The sequence below is a fragment of the Aythya marila genome (genome assembly GCF_965140915.1).
Source record: "Aythya marila genome assembly, chromosome: 33".
In the NCBI taxonomy this organism is placed as follows: Eukaryota; Metazoa; Chordata; class Aves; order Anseriformes; family Anatidae; genus Aythya; species Aythya marila.
Genome location: NC_139074.1, coordinates 376,891 through 395,471, shown reverse-complemented (window position 1 = coordinate 395,471; position 18,581 = coordinate 376,891). Strand labels below are relative to the sequence as shown.

The following is an 18,581-nucleotide window of genomic DNA, read 5'->3' as shown; positions in this document are numbered from 1 at the left end:
CAATGCTGGGCGTGCTTTGCAACGCCCTGCATCTCCATTTGTGCACCCTTGCAATGCCGGGCACCCCTATGGGTGCACCCTTGCAACGCCATGCACCCCTTGCAATGCTGTGCACCCCTCTGGATGCACCCTTAATTCATTTAATGCCCCAAATATATGCACCCTTGCAATGCCATGGACCCCCATGGGTGCACCCTTGCAACACCGGGCACCCCTTGCAACGCCGTGCACCCCCATAGCTCCCCCTTTACAATACGGGGCACCCCCCTAAGTGCACCCTTGCAATGCCGGGCACCCCCTTGCAATGTCATGCACCCCCACGGGTGCACCCTTGCAATGTCATGCACCCCAATAGGCGCACCTTTGCAGTCTCATGCATCCCCATAGGCGCTCCCTTGCAACGTGGGCACCCCTTGCAAGGCTGTGCACCCCCACGCGTGCACCCTTGCAAGGCCGTGCACCCCCCTAGGTGCACCCTTGCAATGTCGGGCACGCTTTGCAACGCCGGGCATGCTTTGCAACGCCCCTCATCTCCACTCGTGCACCCTTGCAATGCCGTGCACCCCCATAGATGCACCCTTGCAATACTGTGCACCCCCATGGGTGCACCCTTGCAATGCCGTGCACCCCCCACGCGTGCACCCTTGCAACACCGTGCACCCTTGCAATGCCGTGCACCCCCTTAGGTGCACCCTTGCAAGGCCGTGCACGCCTGCAGCGCCGTGCACCCCCCACAGGATCACCCTTGCAACGCAGGACGCACCCATAGGTGCCCCCCCCGCCCCGTTCTCCCTCCCCCAAGCCCCCCCTTTCCCCCTGACCCCCCCTCCCCAGGGGGTGGGGGCTGCAGAGGGCCCTCACAGCGCATGCGCCCCTCTCCTTTCACCCCCCCCCCACCCATCCCCATACCCTGGGGGGGGGGGGGGGGAGGCCGGCGCTAGGACCCCGCGGAGCCCCGCGGCCCCCCCCGGGCGGAGGGGGCATGAATGGGGGGCCGTGGGAGCCGCGGGGGCGTCACGTGACGGCGGGGAGCCAATCGCGGCGCGGGTGACGTAGCGCGTGGCTCCCTTTTTTTTTCTGCCCTGGGATGTTTTTTTTTTTTTCCCCTTTTTTTGCCCCAAACCGGGGCTTTTCTTAGGGGGGGGGGGAGGGCCGGGCAGGGCGGATGAGGCCGGTGCGGGAGCGGGGGGCGCGACCCCACTGGGGGGCTGCTCAGGTGAGTGCGGGGCAAGGGGGGGGGGGCGACCTCACCCCCCCTTTTTTTATGTTTTTTTATTTATTTTTTATTTTTTTCCCCCATAAACCCACCCGGGGGGGGGGGAGGGAGGAGGCCACGTGGGGCTGAGATGTCAATCAAACCGAAATCCCGCCCCCCCGGGGGGGCCCGGCAGCCAATGGGAAGCGCGGGCGGCGGTGACGGGCAGGAGGCGCGGGGGTGGGGGGGGGCGGTGGTTTGGGGCGAAAAGCGCCATGTTTGGGTGTTCGCGCGGGGGCGGCGGCGGGCAGGGCCCGTGGGGCCCAAAGTGCTGTGTCACGGCGTGGCGGCCGGGGGGGGTCCCTTTGACCCCGTCCCTTTTTTTTGGGTCCATTTCGAGCCCCCCCATACCAAAGGGGTCGTGCCCCCCCCCACGCGTGTCCGGGACCACCGTGGGGTCCCCTTAAATTGATGTTTTTTTGGGGGAGCCGGGGGTGAAAAGGGGGAAAAACGGGGAGTAAATGGGGCTGAGCACCCCGCGAGTGGGGTGAGGGGCTCGGCGGGGGGGGGGTGCCGAGGTGGCCGTGGGGGGGGTCTCGTGTTCGCCGTGGGGGGCTCGAGGTTTGCGTGGGGGGCTTGAGGGTGACGGGGGGAGCTGGAGGCTGCCAGGGGGGGCTTGAGGTCAGCGTGGGGGGGTCCCAAATCCACCCTGGGGGTGCTGGGACTGGTTTTTCCCCCCCCCAACTGCTTTTTTTTTGAGGGGGGGCCCCCACGCGTGTCCCGGCCCCGCGTGGGCCCCCCTCAGAGCCCTCAACCCTGAGGGGAGCCCCCAGCCCAGCTTATGGGGGGGTGTGTGGGGGGGGGGGGGGTCACCGGTACCCCCCCCACACCTTCCCCAGGGCTCGGCGTGGGGGTCGCGGGTGGGATCCAGCCCCCGTGGAGCCCCCCCCGTGTCCCGCGTGGGCCCCGTGGGGGCTGTGGGGGCGGCGGAGCGCCGGGCCTGGCCGCCCTCATTGTCCGCCGCCGCCTCACAAAATGGCCGCCGCCCTCCCCCCCCTTCTCCTTCCTCCTCCTTCAGCCAGCCGGGCGCGCGACAACAACAGCCAACGGCCGGGCGCCGCCCCCCCCTCACGTGACCCTCCAGCCAATCGCGGCGCAACGAATGGCAGCATGGGCCAATAGGAGGCGGCGCCGCCGGGCGCCGGGCGGAAGGGCGGAAGGGCGGGGGAGCGCGGCGGGGAGTGAGCGACGCGGCGGGCGGCCAATGAGCGAGCCGCGCCACGGCGGCTTCCGCCCAATGAGGCCGCGGCGGGGCGGGTGGGGGCGGGGCGGTGACGTCAGCGGCGCCACCGCCCAATGAGGGGCCGGCGGCTGCCTATATAAGGCCGGCCGGGGGCAGGCCGAGCGGCGCCATTTCGCGGGGACTGAAGGACGGAGCGGGTCGGGCCCGGTGCGCGCAGGGAGGAGGAGGAGGAGGAGGAGGAGGAGGAAGCAGAGGGGGGGGCGGCCCCAAACCGGAGCCATCCTCCACCGGGCGGCCCAGCCCCCGCCTCCGCGCTCCCGGAGGGCTCCGCCGGACCCTCCCCGGCCTCCGTAGCGACCCCTGCCTGCGGCCTGCAGCGAGGGGAGCCCCCCCTCCCCTCCCCCCCCCCTCCCCTCCCCCCCCCCTCTTTCCCTCCTCCCCCCTCCCTTCCCCTTCCGCGCTCTCCCGCCCCTCACGGAGCCAAGATGGAGCCCGGCCGCTGACGCCTCGGCCGCCATCCGCCGCCATCCGCCGCCAGCCTCGCCTCGCCCGGCCCCGCCGCCGCTCTTTTCGGATCCCTCCGGCTCCCAGCGACGCCTCCGGGGTTGTATTGGCGGCATCGCGCCGGGCTCGGGGCCGGTGGGCGGCCATCAAGAGGCCCCCCCCCCCCCCTCTTCTGGTTTCCCTCACCGCCGCCATTTTCTCGGCGCCCGCCCGATGTGAGGGCCGCTGGACGGGCCCGAGCCGCCGCCGCTCGGTGATGCCCGGCCGGGGGCCGGCTCCTTAACGGGGGCGGGGGGAGGAGGCTCCTCCCCGGCGGGCAAAGTGGGGGGGGCGTCGGAGGAGACGGCGGCGGCAGGAGGAGGAGGAGGAGGAGGTGGTGGAGGAGGAGGAAGGCCGGGAGCCGGGCACGCAGCCGCCGGGATGCTGCAGAATGTGAATCCCCAGAGCAAGTAGGTTTATTTTTTATATATTTTTTTATTTTTTTTATTTTTTTAGGGGGGTGGGGGGCTTGTATGGGGGTCTTGCGTCTTGCTGGGGGCTTGTATCCACCCTATGGGGTGCCCTGAGGGGCTGCAGTGGGGTTGGGGCTCTCCCAGTTGCCTCCCAGTCGCCTCCCAGTGCTCCCAGTTTGCCGTGGCGCCGTCCTTCCTTCATCCTCGTGTCCTTGGCAGCCCCTTTGGGCGGCCTGCGGGGCCCTGAGGGGCTGCAGACCCCCCCTGCACAGCCCCCAAGGGCTGGTTTGGGGCCATTTCTGCCTTTTCCCAACCCCCCCCTAAATATTCACGCCCCCCTTGGGGGTCCCATTGCCGCCTTGAGGCCGATTCCCCCCCCCACCAAATCCTTTAGGGCTTCCTCCTCCCTTCCTCGCCTTCCCCCCCAGCGCCGTTTTTTCCCCCAAAACCCCCCCGGGGACCCCCGTAACGAGGCGACACCCCCCCCGCCGCCTCCTAACGGGTCCCGGCGCGCCCCGTTGTGTCCCCAAACCCCCCCTCAAAGCCCCCAGGGCCACCACCTCGGGGCCCCCTCGTCACCCCCGCGCCGGCTTCTTTGTTCGCCGCCGGACCTGGACCCGCGCCAGCTCCCGCCCGCCTTTTTTTTTTCTTAATTTTTTTAATTTTTTGGGGGTTTTTATCATCTTTATCGGTGTTTCGGGCCGCGGTGGTGCGGAGCTGCCCGGCTAACGGTGTCTCTGCTTCTCCCCGACCCCCTTGCAGGATTTTGGGGGAGGGCAATGCCGGCCTCATGGGCCTGGCGACGGAATCGACCCCCGGCAAGCGGATCCGCAAACCCTCGCTCCTCTACGAGGGCTTCGAGAGCCCCACCATGGCCTCGGTGCCGGCTTTGCAGTCCCCTCAGGTCAACCCACCTCCGCCGGAGGTTTCCAACCCCAAAAAACCCGGCCGGGTCACCAACCAGCTGCAATACCTGCACAAGGTGGTGATGAAAGCCCTGTGGAAGCACCAGTTTGCTTGGCCTTTCCGCCAGCCCGTCGACGCCGTCAAGCTGGGCCTGCCGGTAACGAGCTGGGTTTTGGGGTTTTTTGGTTTTTTTTGGGGTGTGGGGGGGGTGCCAGCGTGTGGGGGGCTAAGGGAGGCGAGCGTGTGTGTGTCTGTGCGTCCCCCGCTTGCCCCCAACCCCCGGGGGGTTGCGGGTAGGCAGGCACGGGGTGTTTTTAGGGTCACCTAGCATCGCCCCGGCCCCAAAACGTGGTCCCCAAGCCTCAGAGTGCCAGGGCCGGCGCCTTGCCCCTCCTGGGGCTCCGCCAAAAAAAAAAAACAAAAAAAGATGCAGCTGCAGGTGCCTGGGCTGTGCTGTGTCCCCCCCCCATTTTTTTTCTCCCAGGGGCGGAAACCCTACGGGTTCTGAAGCCCCCCCAGTTCCTCCCCGACCCCATAAATGTCCCAACAGGCGGCCGGCCCGCTCGGCTCGTCCCCCGTTCCCCGTGCAGGTAGGGGTGAGGTGACGCAGCCGCTCCGGAGGGAACCCAAAAAGCTTCCCTCCCCCTTACCCCCTCCCCTCATCTCCCCTCCCCTCCCCTCCCCACCTAATCTCTTGTGCCCTGAATGCGTTTTGCAGATTCCCATCCATGAATTTGTAGAAGACATCCTGTGACCCCAATAATAAACGCCAGCCCCCCGTGCACCTGTGGCGCCCAAGGATTTAAAGCCCGGAGGTAAATTCCACGTAGGTTCGCTCCGCACCTTAGCGTTAGCGTCCCCCCCCCAGCCCCATTTGGCCCTCGAGGCCGTCCCCACAAATTTAGGCTCCCCCCATACCCCCTCCAGGGCTCACCTAGGGACCCTCCCCTCTTAAAATCCAGACGGTGGCACTCTAGGGTGGGGACCAGGTCCGGAGGCAGGTTTTTTTTTATTATTTTACTTTATTTTTTTAAATTTTATTCTGTCAACCCGCCGCACCCCCTGCCTGCTTTCTCTGCTGGCTGAGTGAGAGCGGATGCGTGAGTGGGGGGGGGCTCCCAGGAGCTCGAGCCCCCCAAAAACTCATCGAGGGTGGCTCAGGGTGCAAAAGGGGGGCGGGCAGGGGTGCGTTTTGATTTTTGGCTTGCAGCTGACCCCCTGCACCCCCCCGATTTTTTTTTTTTGGCAGGATTACCACAAGATCATCAAGCAGCCCATGGACATGGGGACAATCAAACGGCGCCTGGAGAACAACTACTACTGGGGGGCCGCCGAGTGCATGCAGGATTTCAACACCATGTTCACCAACTGCTACATCTACAACAAGGTGGGGGCTTTGAGATGAGGGGGGGCCGGGATAGGGCGTGCTGGAGCCTCCCCCGTGGTCCCTGACGTTGCCTCCGTCCCTCCCCGCAGCCCACGGATGACATCGTGCTGATGGCCCAAACCCTGGAGAAGATTTTCCTGCAGAAGGTGGCTCAGATGCCTCCGGAGGAGCAGGAGATCGTGGTCCCGGTGGCCAAAAACAGCCACAAAAAGGGGGCGTCCAGGGCGGCGGGTACGTTGGGGTCACACGGGGCTGGGGTTTGGGACCCCGAAAGGGTTTTGCGCCCTTTTTGGGGGCCAGATTTGAATGGGAATTGGGTTTTTTCTCCGTGCCCAGCGCTCCTGGCGGGCCTGACGGCCGCTCAGCAGGTGCCGGCCGTGTCCTCGGTGTCGCACAGCACGGTGTACGCCCCCAGCCCCGACATCCCCACCACCATCGTCAACATTCCCCACCCCTCCGTCATCTCCGCGCCGCTCCTCAAGTCGCTGCACTCCACCGCCACCACCCCCGCCGTGCTGTCCACCCCCGCGCCCACCCAGCCCGTGGCCAAGGTAGGAATCGGGGCCAAAAAACAAAACAAAGGTTTGGGGAAAAACTCCGAGAGTTTCTCACATCATCACTCACCCCCTTTTTTCTTTTTTTTTTAATTTCTTTCTCTGGTAGAAGAAGGGGGTGAAGCGGAAAGCCGACACCACCACCCCCACCACCACGGCCATCATCGCCACCAGCGGCGAGTCCTCGCCCTCGGCCACGCTGCTGGAGGCCAAAGCGGCCAAAATCCCCGCCCGGCGCGAGAGCGGCCGCCCCATCAAACCCCCCAAGAAGGATTTGCCCGATTCCCAGCAGCACCAGACCTCCAAGAAGGGCAAGCTGTCGGAGCAGCTCAAGTACTGCAACGGCATCCTCAAGGAGCTGCTCTCCAAAAAACACGCCGCCTACGCCTGGCCCTTCTACAAGCCCGTCGACGCCTCGGCCCTGGGGCTGCACGACTACCACGAGATCATCAAGCACCCCATGGACCTCAGCACCATCAAGGTTTGGGATTTTCTGGGGGGTTTCGTGGCCTGCAGGGGGGTTTTGAAGGCTGGGGGGGCTCGAACTTACCCGTTTTCACCCATTTTTGGCTCCCCGCAGCGGAAGATGGAGAACCGGGACTACCACGACGCGCAGGAGTTCGCCGCCGACGTCCGGTTAATGTTCTCCAACTGCTACAAGTACAACCCCCCCGACCACGACGTGGTGGCCATGGCCCGCAAGCTGCAGGTGGGTGGGCTCCCCAAAACCCCCCTCTGGATCCCCAAAAAGCCGTGCTGACCCCCCTCACCCTTTTATTTTTATTTTTTTATCCCCTTTTCTCAGGATGTTTTCGAGTTCAGCTACGCCAAGATGCCTGACGAGCCGCAGGACGCCAGCCCGCCCTCGGTGTCGGCGCCGCTGCCCGGTGCCCTCTCCAAATCCTCATCCGAGGAGTCCTCCAGCGACGAGGACGAGGATGACGAGGACGACGAAGACGACGACGAGGACGAAAGCAGCAGCGAGAGCTCGTCGGAGAGCGAGGAGAGCTCGGACTCGGAGGAGGAGCGCGCCAACCGCCTGGCCGAGCTGCAGGAGCAGGTGAGGGCCGGAGCAGGGCCGGTGCCACCACCCGCGCCCTCTCCCCATGCCCGCCTCACCCCCCTGTCTCCCCCCACAGCTGCGGGCCGTGCACGAGCAGCTGGCTGCCCTCTCACAGGGCCCCGTTTCCAAACCCAAAAAGAAGCGGGAGAAGAAGAAGAAGAAGAAATCGGAGAAGCACAAAGGCCGGGGAGGAGGCGACGAGGAAGCCCGGGCGCGTCAGGCCCAACTGCGCAAAGCCAAGAAGGCCGGGGGCGGCGGAGGGACCAGCGGGGGAGGCAGCGGAGGCAGCTCCAAGTGAGTGAGGCACCCACGGGTGCCCCCGCAAGGGTTTGGGGTGCGGGCAGCAGCGGTGATGACCCTTTCCCCGTCAGATCGACTGTGGCGATGACCTGAGACAAAACAAGCCAAAAACCTGTCTGAGTGCTGCCAGAACGCGTTGGGGGGATCCTGTAGGGTGGGAGAATGTGGGGTGGGGGTGTTTTTTGGGCGGGATTTCAGCGTTTCTGAGGCTTTGCTCCCGGCAGGAACTCGAAGAAGGCGGCGAAAGCGGCGCTGCCGCCTCCCCCGGCGCTCTACGACTCGGAGGAGGAGGAGGAGAGCAAGCCCATGACCTACGACGAGAAACGCCAGCTCAGCTTGGACATCAACAAGCTGCCCGGCGAGAAACTGGGCCGGGTGGTGCACATCATCCAGTCCCGGGAGCCTTCCCTGCGGGATTCCAACCCCGAGGAGATCGAGATCGACTTCGAGACCCTCAAGCCCTCGACGCTGCGCGAGCTGGAGCGCTACGTGCTGTCCTGCCTGCGGAAGAAACCCCGCAAGCCCTACAGCGAAAGTGAGTCGTGGGGGGAGGCTTTTGGGGAGCTTTTTTGGGGTTTTTGGGGGTTGTGGGGAGCTGAGCAGCCCCTCTCCTCCTCCCCGCAGCCATGAAGAAGCCGGTGGGGAAGACGAAAGAGGAGCTGGCGCTGGAGAAGAAACGGGAGCTGGAGAAGCGGCTGCAGGACGTCAGCGGCCAGCTCAACTCCACCAAGAAACCCCCGAAGAAGGGTGAGCGCTGGGGTTGCGGGGTGGGATTTTGGGGGTCGGGGGGGCCACGTTTTGGCTGCTTTCAAATCGTGGAGGTGCTGAGCGTGTCCTCCTCAACCTTACAGCCAGCGAGAAGCCCGAGTCGGCGCAGCAGGTGGCCGTGTCGCGGCTCAGCGCCTCCAGCTCCAGCTCGGACTCCAGCAGCTCCAGCTCCTCATCCTCGTCCTCGGACACCAGCGATTCGGATTCGGGTTAGGGGGGGGAGGAGGAGGAGGAGGCCGGAGCAGCCCCGAAGGCTGCGAGCGGCGCGGCCGGGTGGAGCCACGGGCAGGTTCGGAAGCGGCTCTGCGGGACCGGGCCCGCGTGAACCGGACTGAGAGCCCCCCCGCCCGGCCGACTGCGCCCCCAGGGTGGGCTTGGGGGGGTGCTGAGGAGCCCTCCCGGTGCCTGAGCGACGCCCCCACGGACTTTTTGGGGTTGGGGGGGTGGCCGGGGATCACGGGCCGGAGGTTCCCGGGTGTCGCCAGGGCAGGGGGGGCTGCGCTCAGGCCCCCAAGGCCGGGCCGGGCTTGGGGCGGGGGGGGGGGGGGGTTACAGCCACCACCCCATCCCCAGCAGGTTTTACTGTTTGTTGTTTTAGGGTTTTATTTTTTTTTTTTTTTTTCCGACTTGTGGGATTTTTTCCGAGGGGGAAAAGTTTGGGGTTTTTAAGAAAAAAAAAAAATATAAGAAAAACGACAAAAAAAAAATCTTAAAAAGCATTTAAAGGTGAAAAAAAAAAACACACACACACACAAAAACAAAAAAAAGGGGTTAACAGTCCCGAATATTTGGGTTTGCCGTGGAAGGCAGCAGCGCCCCGTGGCCGCAGCCCTTCCCCGGCCGGGGGGGAGCCGCCGCCGTCCCCCGTCCCCTTGTCTGTGGAGGATTTTAATTTATTTGAGCTGCGTCGTGCTGGCGCGGGCCCCGGCCCGTTGTACATAGCCCTCCCCGGCACACGAGCAGGGCAGCATGTTCCCCGGCGGGGCAGGGGGGAGGGAGGGGCCGCCTGTTTTTTACGTTGACTGTATAATTTTTTTCTACTCGTTTTATTTTTTTGTTTTGTTTTGTTTTTTTCCCCCCTCCCCTCCTCTTCCTTTCACCCTCTCCCGCCCGTCCTCCCCCCCCCTTCCCCACTATTAGACCCTTAGAGCCGTGTTTTCATCTTATTGTATGTTTCAAACCTTTCGATTCTTTAACATGTAAATAAAGAAAATATTATTCGAGTTGAGCCGGGCTCCCTGTGGTCACAAGGGCTGTTTTGGGGACAGGTACCGGTGTCATTCCTGCCCCATTCACCCCACAAACACACACACGGGGTTGGGTTGAGCATTATTTTCCCCCCCCTTGGGTTCTTGGCCTCCTTGAGCCTTGTTTTGGGAAGGCTCAAAGGTTTGTGGTTAATGGGGCCGCATCAGGCTGGAGGGTGGTCACTAGTGGGGTCCCTCAAGGCTCCATTTTAGGGCCAGTCCTCTTCAGTGTCTTTATAAATTATTTGGATGTAGGACCAGAAGGTGTTTGGAGCAAATTTGCCGACACCAAACTTTGGAGGAGCTGGGGACTCCCAGAATCACAGAATGTAGGGGTTGGAAGGGACCTCAAAAGATCATCGGGGCCAACCCCTCTGCCAAAGCAGGGTCCTCAGAGCAGGCTGCCCAGGTAGGCATCCAGACAGGCCTCGAATGTCTCCAGAGGAGACCCAAAAACCTCCCTGGGCAGCCTGTTCCAGTGCTCCATCACCCTCACCATGAGGAATTTCTTTCACATGTCAGTGCAGAACGTCCTGTGTTCAATTTTAGGGCCGTTATCCCTTGTCCTGTCCCCACAAACCACCAAAAAAACGTTGGCTACATCCTTCTGTCCCCCACCCCTCAGGTATTTATATACACTGAGGAAATCCCCTCTTGGTTTTCTCTTCTCCAGCCCGAACAGCCCCAGGTCTCTCAGCCTCTCCTCACAGGGAAGCTGCTCCAGGCCCCGTATCATCTTTTGTGGCCCTCTACTGGCCTCTTTCCAAGAGCTCCCTGTCTTTTTTTGTACTGGGGAGCCCAGAACTGGACCCAGTGCTCCAGGTGAGGCCTGACCAGGGCAGAGGAGAGGCCTCCAGCCAGACTCTGCTCCTCGGATCACCGCCCTCTGAGCTCGGCCGGTTCTCAACCCACCTCACTGTCCACTCATCCCACACTTTCTCAGCTTTCCTAGCAGGATTTCATGGGAGACAGCACCAAAAGCCTTGCTAAAGCCAAGGTAGATGCCATCCACCGCTCTCCCCCATCTCCCCAGCTGGTGATGCCATTGTAGAAGGCAACGAGGTTGGTCGAGCCCTTGGTGAATCCATGCTGACCGCTCCTCATAACCTTCTTGTCTTCCAATTGCTTGGAGATGGCCTCCAGTACAAGCTGCTCCAACACCTTTCCAGGGACAGAGGTGGCCTGTAGTTTCCCGGATCCTCCTTCCTGCCCTTCTTGAATATACCCCTATACTCCTCCCAAGAGGCCAGGCCCTTTTTCCACCTTTCATGGACCTTCCTCTTCCTCTTCATCTTATCGATGAGCTCCTTGCTCATCCACGCGGGTTTCCTGCCCTAATTCCCCGATTTCCTATTCCTCGGGATGCACCGATCCTGAGCACGGAAGAAGTGCTGCTCTCAAAACCACCCTTGCCTTCTAGCAACCTAGCCCATGAGATACCCCCAAGCAGGTCCCAGAAGAGGTTCAAAGTCCCAGAAATTGGCTCAAAGTTGCATCTGGAACTCCACCATCTCCTGGTCGCTGCATCCCAAGCTGCCCCCAACCTTCACGTCCCCAACGTGCCCCCATCCCTGTTGGGAAGAACGAGGTCCAGGAGCACCCCCGGCCTCGTCGGCTCCTCCACCACCCGCGTCAGAAAATTGTCCTCGACGCGTTGTAGGAACCCTTTGGACTGCTCGTGCCTGGCCGAGGTGTTTACCCAGACGATGTCGGTGAAATTGGAGTCCCCCATGAGGACCAGCGCTCGTGATCGTGAGGCTACTAGCAGCTGCTCGTAGAAGGCCTCGTCGCCTTCCTCCTCCTGATCTGGAGACCTGTAGCAGACCCCCACCACGGTGTCTCCCAGTACAAAAGGACATTAAACTGTTGGAGAGTGTCCAGAGAAGGGCCACAAAGACGGTGAAGGGCCTAGAGGGGAAGACGAATGAGGAGCAGCTGAGGACACTGGGCCTGTTCAGCCTGGAGAAGAGGAGGCTGAGGGGAGGCCTCATCGCGGTCTACAATTTCCTCACAAGGGGGAGTGATGGGGCAGGCGTTGATCTCTTCTCTTTAGTCACCAGTGATAGGACCCAAGGGAATGGTGTCAAGCTGAGGCAGGGGAGGTTCAGGCTGGACTTCAGGAAGAGATTCTTCACCGAGAGGGTGGTCGCACACTGGAACAGGCTCCCCAGGGAAGCAGTCACTGCACCAAGCCTGTCAGAGTTCAAGAAGCATTCAGACTGGGCACCTAGTCACACGGTCTGAATTTTTGGGTACTCCTGTGTGGTGCCAGGAGCTGGACTCGATGATCCTCCTGGGTCCCTTCCAACTCGGGATATTCCATCGTTCTATGATTCTGTTCCCCCGGGGCTCGGCCTCCTTGAGGTTTCCCACAGGGAAGTGACCGGTGCTGTGGGCCGGGTGCCCGTGTCCCTTGCTGCTCCTCATGTGTCCCTGGGCACTGGGACCCCACACCCACACCAGTGCCTCTTGGTGCCCCCTGGGGGGTCCAAACCCCGTTCCCTCCCGCTTCTTGAGGTTCCTCCTCCAACACCTTTGTAGCTCGGGACAAGTGTCAGAGGGTGCCCTCTGGGGTCAGGTTCTGCCTGGTGACGGGTGATGCTGCGCAGCCCCGCTGCTCACTGGTTGTAACTGGGAGGCCCAGTGCCAGCACTGGGTGGAGTCTTGCCTTGCCTGGGGTCCCGGCACCCCTCATCCTGTGCCCAGCAGCCATGGGGAGCGGCCGCATCCTGGGAGCTGGGGCCGTGCTGGTGGCACTGGTGGTGCTGGGAGCCCGCCCGGCTGGAGGCGAGGAGACCAAGGGTGAGCTCAGCCCCACGCCGGGGGGCAGGATCCCACGTGTGGCTGCTGGGGGGGAGGTGGGATGGGGGGGACCCTCAGCCCTGGCACCTCCACGCGGGGTGTGGGCATCCACAGCGACTGCCTCGGCCTCTGCCCTGGAAGCCTGGGAGCAGAGGGCTTTGGGGGGGGCTCAGGGAGCTGCGGGGGTGCTGCCCCCACCCTGGGGCTCTGTTGCGTCCTGACTCCCTCCTCTGGGCTCCTTCCCTGCTCTCCCCCCATCTCCTGTCCCCTCCTGCCCCCAGGACCCTCCCCAGGAGCCCCTCAGACTCTTCCTGATTGCAGCTTGTGGGGCTCCAGGGGTCACGGTCCCGGCGTCGGTGTCACCGCGGCTGGGAGGGGAGTGGAGATGGGGAGGGGGCTGGAGGGTGGGGAGGGGGCTCCAGGGCGTCTGATGGGGAGCTGGGAAGGGGGAGCGGGACCCCCTAACCCGCCCTGCCCATACAGGGTTCTTCCACTACTTGGCGGTGCATGAGTGTCGCTACCTCAACGGCACCGAGCGAGTGAGATACCTGTACAAGCACATCTACAGCCGGCAGCAATACGCGCACTATGACAGCGACGTGGGGCATTATGTGGCTGACACGGAACTGGGCAAGCCTGATGCCGACTACTGGAACAGTCAGCCCGAAGTAATGGAGCGGAGACGGGCTGCAGTAGACAGGTTCTGCCGGCACAACTATGAGGTGTTGGAAGATTTCATCCAGAACAGGAAAGGTGCGTGGACACGAGCCCGGGGCTGCTGGGGCTGGGCGTCCTCTGCACCCTGGGGGCCAGGCACATCCCGGGGGGGCAGCGCATCCATCCCCGTCCCGCCCGGTGCCGGGGGCAGCGGTGCAGGTGAGCGCTGGGCTCTCGCCGCCCGCGCCCAGCTCTCTCCCTCTCCCCGCAGTTGAGCCCAAGGTGAGGGTCTCTCCCATGCAGTCGAGCTCGCTGCCCCAGACCGACAGGCTGGCGTGCTACGTGACGGGCTTCTACCCCGCCGACATCGAGGTGAAGTGGTTCAAGAACGGCCAGGAGGAGACCAAGCACGTGGTGTCCACGGACGTGATCCAGAACGGGGACTGGACCTACCAGGTGCTGGTGATGCTGGAAAGCACCCCGCAGCACGGGGACACCTACGAGTGCCACGTGCAGCACGCCAGCCTGAAAAGCCCCATCACCTACGAATGGGGTAAGGCTGTGGCTAATGCCCCCCAGCGGGGTCCCGGGGGTCCCGAGCCCCCACCCTCATGCAGGAGGGGAGTGGGAGCACGGCCCCGGGCCTGAGCCCCTGCTCCTGTCCCCGCAGTGCTCCCAGCGGATGCCGCCAGGGGCAAGATGCTGACGGGCGTCGGGGGCTTGGTGCTGGGGCTCATCTTCCTGGCGCTGGGACTCTTCCTCTACGTGCGCAGAAAGGTGAGCGGCCGGGGCGCTGGGGGTGGCGTGGGGCTGGGGGGGCCGTGGGGCACAGGGCCGTGCTGCTGACCTGGTCTCGCTGTGTTGCAGGGCGCATCGCTCCCCCGGCTGCAGGTAACGTCCCCCACCCGTGGCCCTGCTGCACCCTCCCCGTGCGGGCTGCTTCCCCTTGCCCCTACCACCACCAGGGCAGTGCCCTGGGGGGCCGTGGGGCACAGGGCTGGGGCGCTGCCCCCCACCCGCTGCTCACCCCCTGCTCTCTCCCCGCAGGGCTCCTGAAGCAGCTCCGGCTCCTGCGCCTCGGCTCCTCCGTGCCCAGCACCGCCTCTGCCCCGTGCTCGCCCGGCTCCTGCCCTCGATACCCGGTCCCGCAGCCCCACAGCCCTCTGCTGCTCCCCGGCGTCACCCCCTCCCTCGCTCCCGTCCCATTTCAGCTTGGCATGGGCCGTTGGGAGCCCCAAATAAAGTGTCCCAGTGTCCTGCATACCTGCTGCTGTGGGGACGGTGGGGCAGGGGTGGGCACCGCAATCCCAGTAACGTGGCTCCAAAGCCTTGGTGGGGACGGGGCTGCTTGGGGTCTGGGTCTGCAGAGCCTGGGGGGGCTGCTGAGTGAAGGGTCCTGTGGGAGAGGGACTGGTGGCAGTGCCAGCGTCCTGCTGCCTCTGGGTGTTGGGGATGGGCGCGGGGTGCGAGGGTCATGGGCAGGGCTTTTGGGGTCTGGGAGCTGGGGCACCCGTCCAGCTCCCTCAGCGACCCCTGTCCCCACCCTGAGCCCCAACACGGCCCCATCAGATCCCACTGCTCCCCTGATCCAGCTCCAAACTGGTCCCCAGTCTGGGACACCCCACAGCACCCCTGGACCGCCCAGCATCCCCACACGGTACCCCGGGGGTCACGCCACCATCCCACCCAGGTCCCACTGTGCTCCCCCCAGACCCCCCAGTCCCCACAGCCCTGCATTTTGGGGCCGAGCACTCCCCAAAGTGGCAACAACGGGGCTCCAGTGACACTGGGCTGCCCCCGAGCACCGTTGCTCTGCCGGGCAGCACGGGGGGGTGCCGAGGAACAGCCTCAGGGGGCGGTGGGGCTGAGGATGGAGGGGACGAGGGGCATGGGGCCACCGTGGCACCCTGGGTGTTTGGGGAGTGAAGGCTGGGAGGAGGACTTGAGGAGCCCACGGCCCTCGCACGCCGCAGGTCGTGGCCACGGCGCTCGTCCTGCTGCCCCTCGCTGCCGGAGCGCTCCGGCAGCGTCACCCGCTCGGTGGTGGTGGGGAAGTGACACTGCAGCTGGAGGTGGAACTGGAAGGACCCTGCGTGGGCAGGGAGGGCAGGGGGTCCTGCTTCCCCTCCCCAGTCCCCCAGTCCCCCTTATAGACGCCCTTGGAGCCCCCTCCTCGTGCCCACTCCCCTACCAGCCGCGGTGACACTGACGCCGTTACCCTGACCCCTTGAAGCCACTGCCAGATCTGCCCCATCCTTCTGCCTGCTGCCCCCACTCTGGCTGGGGGCCATGTCTGAAGGGTCTGAAGGGTCTGGAGGTCCGCAGCCAAGGGCAGCCACAGTGAGTGGAGCTCCCCTGGGGCTGGAGGAGGAGCCCCCCTCTGAGACTGGGTGGGTTTGGGGAAATGGGAGGGCAGCTGAAGGTGCCCGTAGCGGGGCAGGAGAAGTGGAGGATACCCTCTGCAGACAGAGGAGGCTCTGCTTCTCACGGGGTGCTTCCCTCAAATCTGCTGGAGGGACAGCACAGCAGGGCATCAGCAGCCCCGGCGGCTCCTTGGACGTTGACTGGACCATGGACTGGATGTCTGATCGAAGGGTTAGACGGACACATGGGTGGATGGATGGGATGCGATGGAAGATAGATGGATGGGGTGGATGGAGTGAAAGACTTATGGTTGGTTGGATGAAGAGCTGGAGAAACGAATGATTGGGTAGTTCCCAAGACAATACCCATCACCGCCGAAAAGTCATGGCAGACTGGTGAAGTCCCCAGCGAATGGAAAAGGGGAAACCTAACCCCCATTTTTTTGTCACCAGGCAACTGGTGACAGCCAGCGGGGCTTCACTAAGGGCAAATATTCCTGACTGACTTGGAGACCTTCTGTGAGAGTGACAGAATTGGTGGATAAGGGACGAGCAACTAACTTCATCTACCGAGACTTGTCCAAAGCATTTGACGCTGTCTTGGACAACATATCACAAAATGGTTTGGGTTGGTAGGGACCTTGAAGATTGTAAAATTCCAACCCCCCTGCCATGGGCAGGGACACCTCCCACCAGACCCGGTTGCCCAGAGCCCAATCCAGCCTGGCCTTGAACACCTCCAGGAAAAAGTTTCCTCCTATATCTAAATCTGCCCTCTTTTAGTTTAAAAATGTTTCCCGTAGTCCTAGCACTACACTCCTTGATGATGAGCCCATGTTCTTTCTAATCCTCCTGGCCACGCCATTTCTGATACAAGCCAGGATGCTGGTGGTCTTCTTGGCCACCTGAGCAGGCTGCTGGCTCATATGCAGCCCCGTCCCCCCAAAGGCTTCGGAGCCACGTTACTGGGATTGCGGTGCCCACCCCTGCCCCACCGTCCCCACAGCAGCAGGGACGCAGGGCACTGGGACACTTTATTTGGGGCTCCCAGTGGCCCCAGCCAAGCTGAACTGGGACAGGAGCGAGGGAGGGGGCGACCATAGGGAGCAGCAGAGGGCTGTGGGGCTGCGGGACCGGGTGTCGAGGGCAGGAGCCGGGCGAGCACGGGGCAGAGGCGGTGCTGGGCACGGAGGAGCCGAGGCGCAGGAGCCGGAGCTGCTTCAGGAGCCCTGCGGGGAGAGAGCAGGGGGTGAGCAGCGGGTGGGGGGCAGCGCCCCAGCCCTGTGCCCCACGGCCCCCCAGGGCCGCGCTGCCCTGGTGGTGGTAGGGGGCAAGGGGAAGCAGCCCGCACGGGGAGGGTGCAGCAGGGCCGCGGGTGGGGGACGTTACCTGCAGCCGGGGGAGCGATGCGCCCTGCAACACAGCGAGACCAGGTCAGCGGCACGGCCCTGTGCCCCACGGCCCCCCCAGCCCCACGCCACCCCCAGCGCCCCGGCCGCTCACCTTTCTGCGCACGTAGAGGAAGAGCCCCAGCGCCAGGAAGATGAGCCCCAGCACCAAGCCCCCGACGCCCGTCAGCATCTTGCCCCTGGCGGCATCCGCTGGGAGCACTGCGGGGACAGGAGCGGGGGCTCAGGCCCGGGGCCGTGCTCCCGCTCCCCTCCTGCATGAGGCTGGGGGCTCGGGACCACCAGGACGCCCCTGGGGGTCATTGGCCAGAGCCTTACCCCATTCGTAGGTGATGGGGCTTTTCAGGCTGGCGTGCTGCACGTGGCACTCGTAGGTGTCCCCGTGCTGCGGGGTGCTTTCCAGCATCACCAGCACCTGGTAGGTCCAGTCCCCGTTCTGGATCACGTCCGTGGACACCACGTGCTTGGTCTCCTCCTGGCCGTTCTTGAACCACTTCACCTCGATGTCGGCGGGGTAGAAGCCCGTCACGTAGCACGCCAGCCTGTCGGTCTGGGGCAGCGAGCTCGACTGCATGGGAGAGACCCTCACCTTGGGCTCAACTGCGGGGAGAGGGAGAGAGCTGGGCGCGGGCGGCGAGAGCCCAGCGCTCACCTGCACCGCTGCCCCCGGCACCGGGCGGGACGGGGATGGATGCGCTGCCCCCCCGGGATGTGCCTGGCCCCCAGGGTGCAGAGGACGCCCAGCCCCAGCAGCCCTGGGCTCCTGTGCACGCACCTCTCCTGTTCAGGATGAAATCTTCATACACCTCATAGTTGTGCCGGCAGACCGTGTCTATTTCAGCTGTTACCCGCTCCAGTTCTCCAGGCTGACTGTTCCAGTCGTCAGCTATAGGCTTGCCCAGTTCCGTGTCAGCCACATAATGCCCCACGTTGCTGTCAAAGTGCACGAACTGCTGCCGGTTGTAGATGTACTTCACCAGAAACCTCACCCGCTCGGTGCCATTGAGGTACTGACACTCACCCACCAACATCTGCTGGAAGAACCCTGTATGGGCAGGGCAGGTTAGGGGGTCCTGCTCCCCCTTCCCAGCTCCCCAGCAGATGCCCTGGAGCCCCCTCCCCACCCTCCAGCCCCCTCCCCATCCCCACTCCCCTCCCAGCCACTGTGACAGTGACGCCGTGACCCTGACCCCTGGAGCCCCACAAGCTGCAATCAGGAAGAGTCCGAGGGGCTCCTGGGGGCAGGAGGGGACAGGAGATGGGGGGAGCACAGGGAAGGAGTCCAAGGGAGGGAGTCAGGACACAACAGAGCCCCAGGGTGGGGGCAGCACCCCCGCAGCTCCCTGAGCCCCCCCCAAAGCCCTCTGCTCCCAGGCTTCCAGGGCAGTCGCTGTGGATGCCCACACCCCGCGTGGACGTGCCAGGGCTGAGGCCCCCCCCCATCCCACCTCCCCCCCAGCAGCCACACGTGGGATCCTGCCCCCCGGCGTGGGGCTGAGCTCACCCTTGGTCTCCTCGCCTGCAGCCGGGCGGGCTCCCAGCACCACCAGTGCCACCAGCACGGCCCCAGCTCCCAGGATGCGGCCGCTCCCCATGGCTGCTGGGCACAGGATGAGGGGTGCCGGGACCCCAGGCAAGGCAAGACTCCACCCAGTGCTGGCACTGGGCGTCCCAGTTACAACCAGTGAGCAGCGGGGCTGCGCAGCATCACCCGTCACCAGGCAGAGCCTG

At 64.2% G+C, this 18,581-nt stretch overlaps 3 protein-coding genes across 6 annotated transcripts; 2 read left to right on the top strand and 1 right to left on the bottom strand.

The window, feature by feature from the left end:
* Positions 1 to 2,594: 2,594 nt before the first annotated feature.
* Positions 2,595 to 9,600, top strand: BRD2 (bromodomain containing 2). Of its 4 annotated transcripts, none has more exons than XM_082781952.1 (12): positions 2,595 to 3,391; positions 4,157 to 4,457; positions 5,550 to 5,687; positions 5,777 to 5,918; positions 6,024 to 6,238; positions 6,354 to 6,722; positions 6,822 to 6,950; positions 7,047 to 7,301; positions 7,381 to 7,598; positions 7,829 to 8,139; positions 8,229 to 8,351; positions 8,456 to 9,600. In XM_082781952.1, the coding sequence occupies exons 1-12, from the start codon at positions 3,363 to 3,365 to the stop codon at positions 8,584 to 8,586; spliced, it is 2,361 nt and encodes a 786-aa protein (XP_082638078.1). In that variant the 5' UTR covers positions 2,595 to 3,362; the 3' UTR covers positions 8,587 to 9,600. The 4 variants fall into 4 exon arrangements, with proteins under 4 accessions (XP_082638078.1, XP_082638079.1, XP_082638077.1 ...); XM_082781953.1 differs by having other exon boundaries at positions 2,596 to 3,391; positions 6,351 to 6,722; positions 7,420 to 7,598; XM_082781951.1 differs by having other exon boundaries at positions 2,597 to 3,391; positions 6,351 to 6,722.
* Positions 9,601 to 12,294: 2,694 nt separating this feature from the next.
* Positions 12,295 to 14,339, top strand: LOC309889274 (class II histocompatibility antigen, B-L beta chain-like). Its single transcript, XM_082782039.1, has 6 exons — positions 12,295 to 12,421; positions 12,905 to 13,174; positions 13,350 to 13,631; positions 13,749 to 13,855; positions 13,946 to 13,969; positions 14,126 to 14,339. Exons 1-6 carry the CDS (start codon positions 12,331 to 12,333, stop codon positions 14,132 to 14,134), a joined length of 783 nt encoding a protein of 260 aa, XP_082638165.1. The 5' UTR covers positions 12,295 to 12,330; the 3' UTR covers positions 14,135 to 14,339.
* Positions 14,340 to 16,416: 2,077 nt separating this feature from the next.
* On the bottom strand, positions 16,417 to 18,509 carry LOC309889244 (class II histocompatibility antigen, B-L beta chain-like). Its single transcript, XM_082782006.1, has 6 exons — positions 18,355 to 18,509; positions 17,699 to 17,895; positions 17,169 to 17,613; positions 16,945 to 17,051; positions 16,831 to 16,854; positions 16,417 to 16,670 (listed from the first exon to the last, which is right to left on the bottom strand). Exons 1-6 carry the CDS (start codon positions 18,443 to 18,445, stop codon positions 16,662 to 16,664), a joined length of 873 nt encoding a protein of 290 aa, XP_082638132.1. The 5' UTR covers positions 18,446 to 18,509; the 3' UTR covers positions 16,417 to 16,661.
* Positions 18,510 to 18,581: the final 72 nt, after the last annotated feature.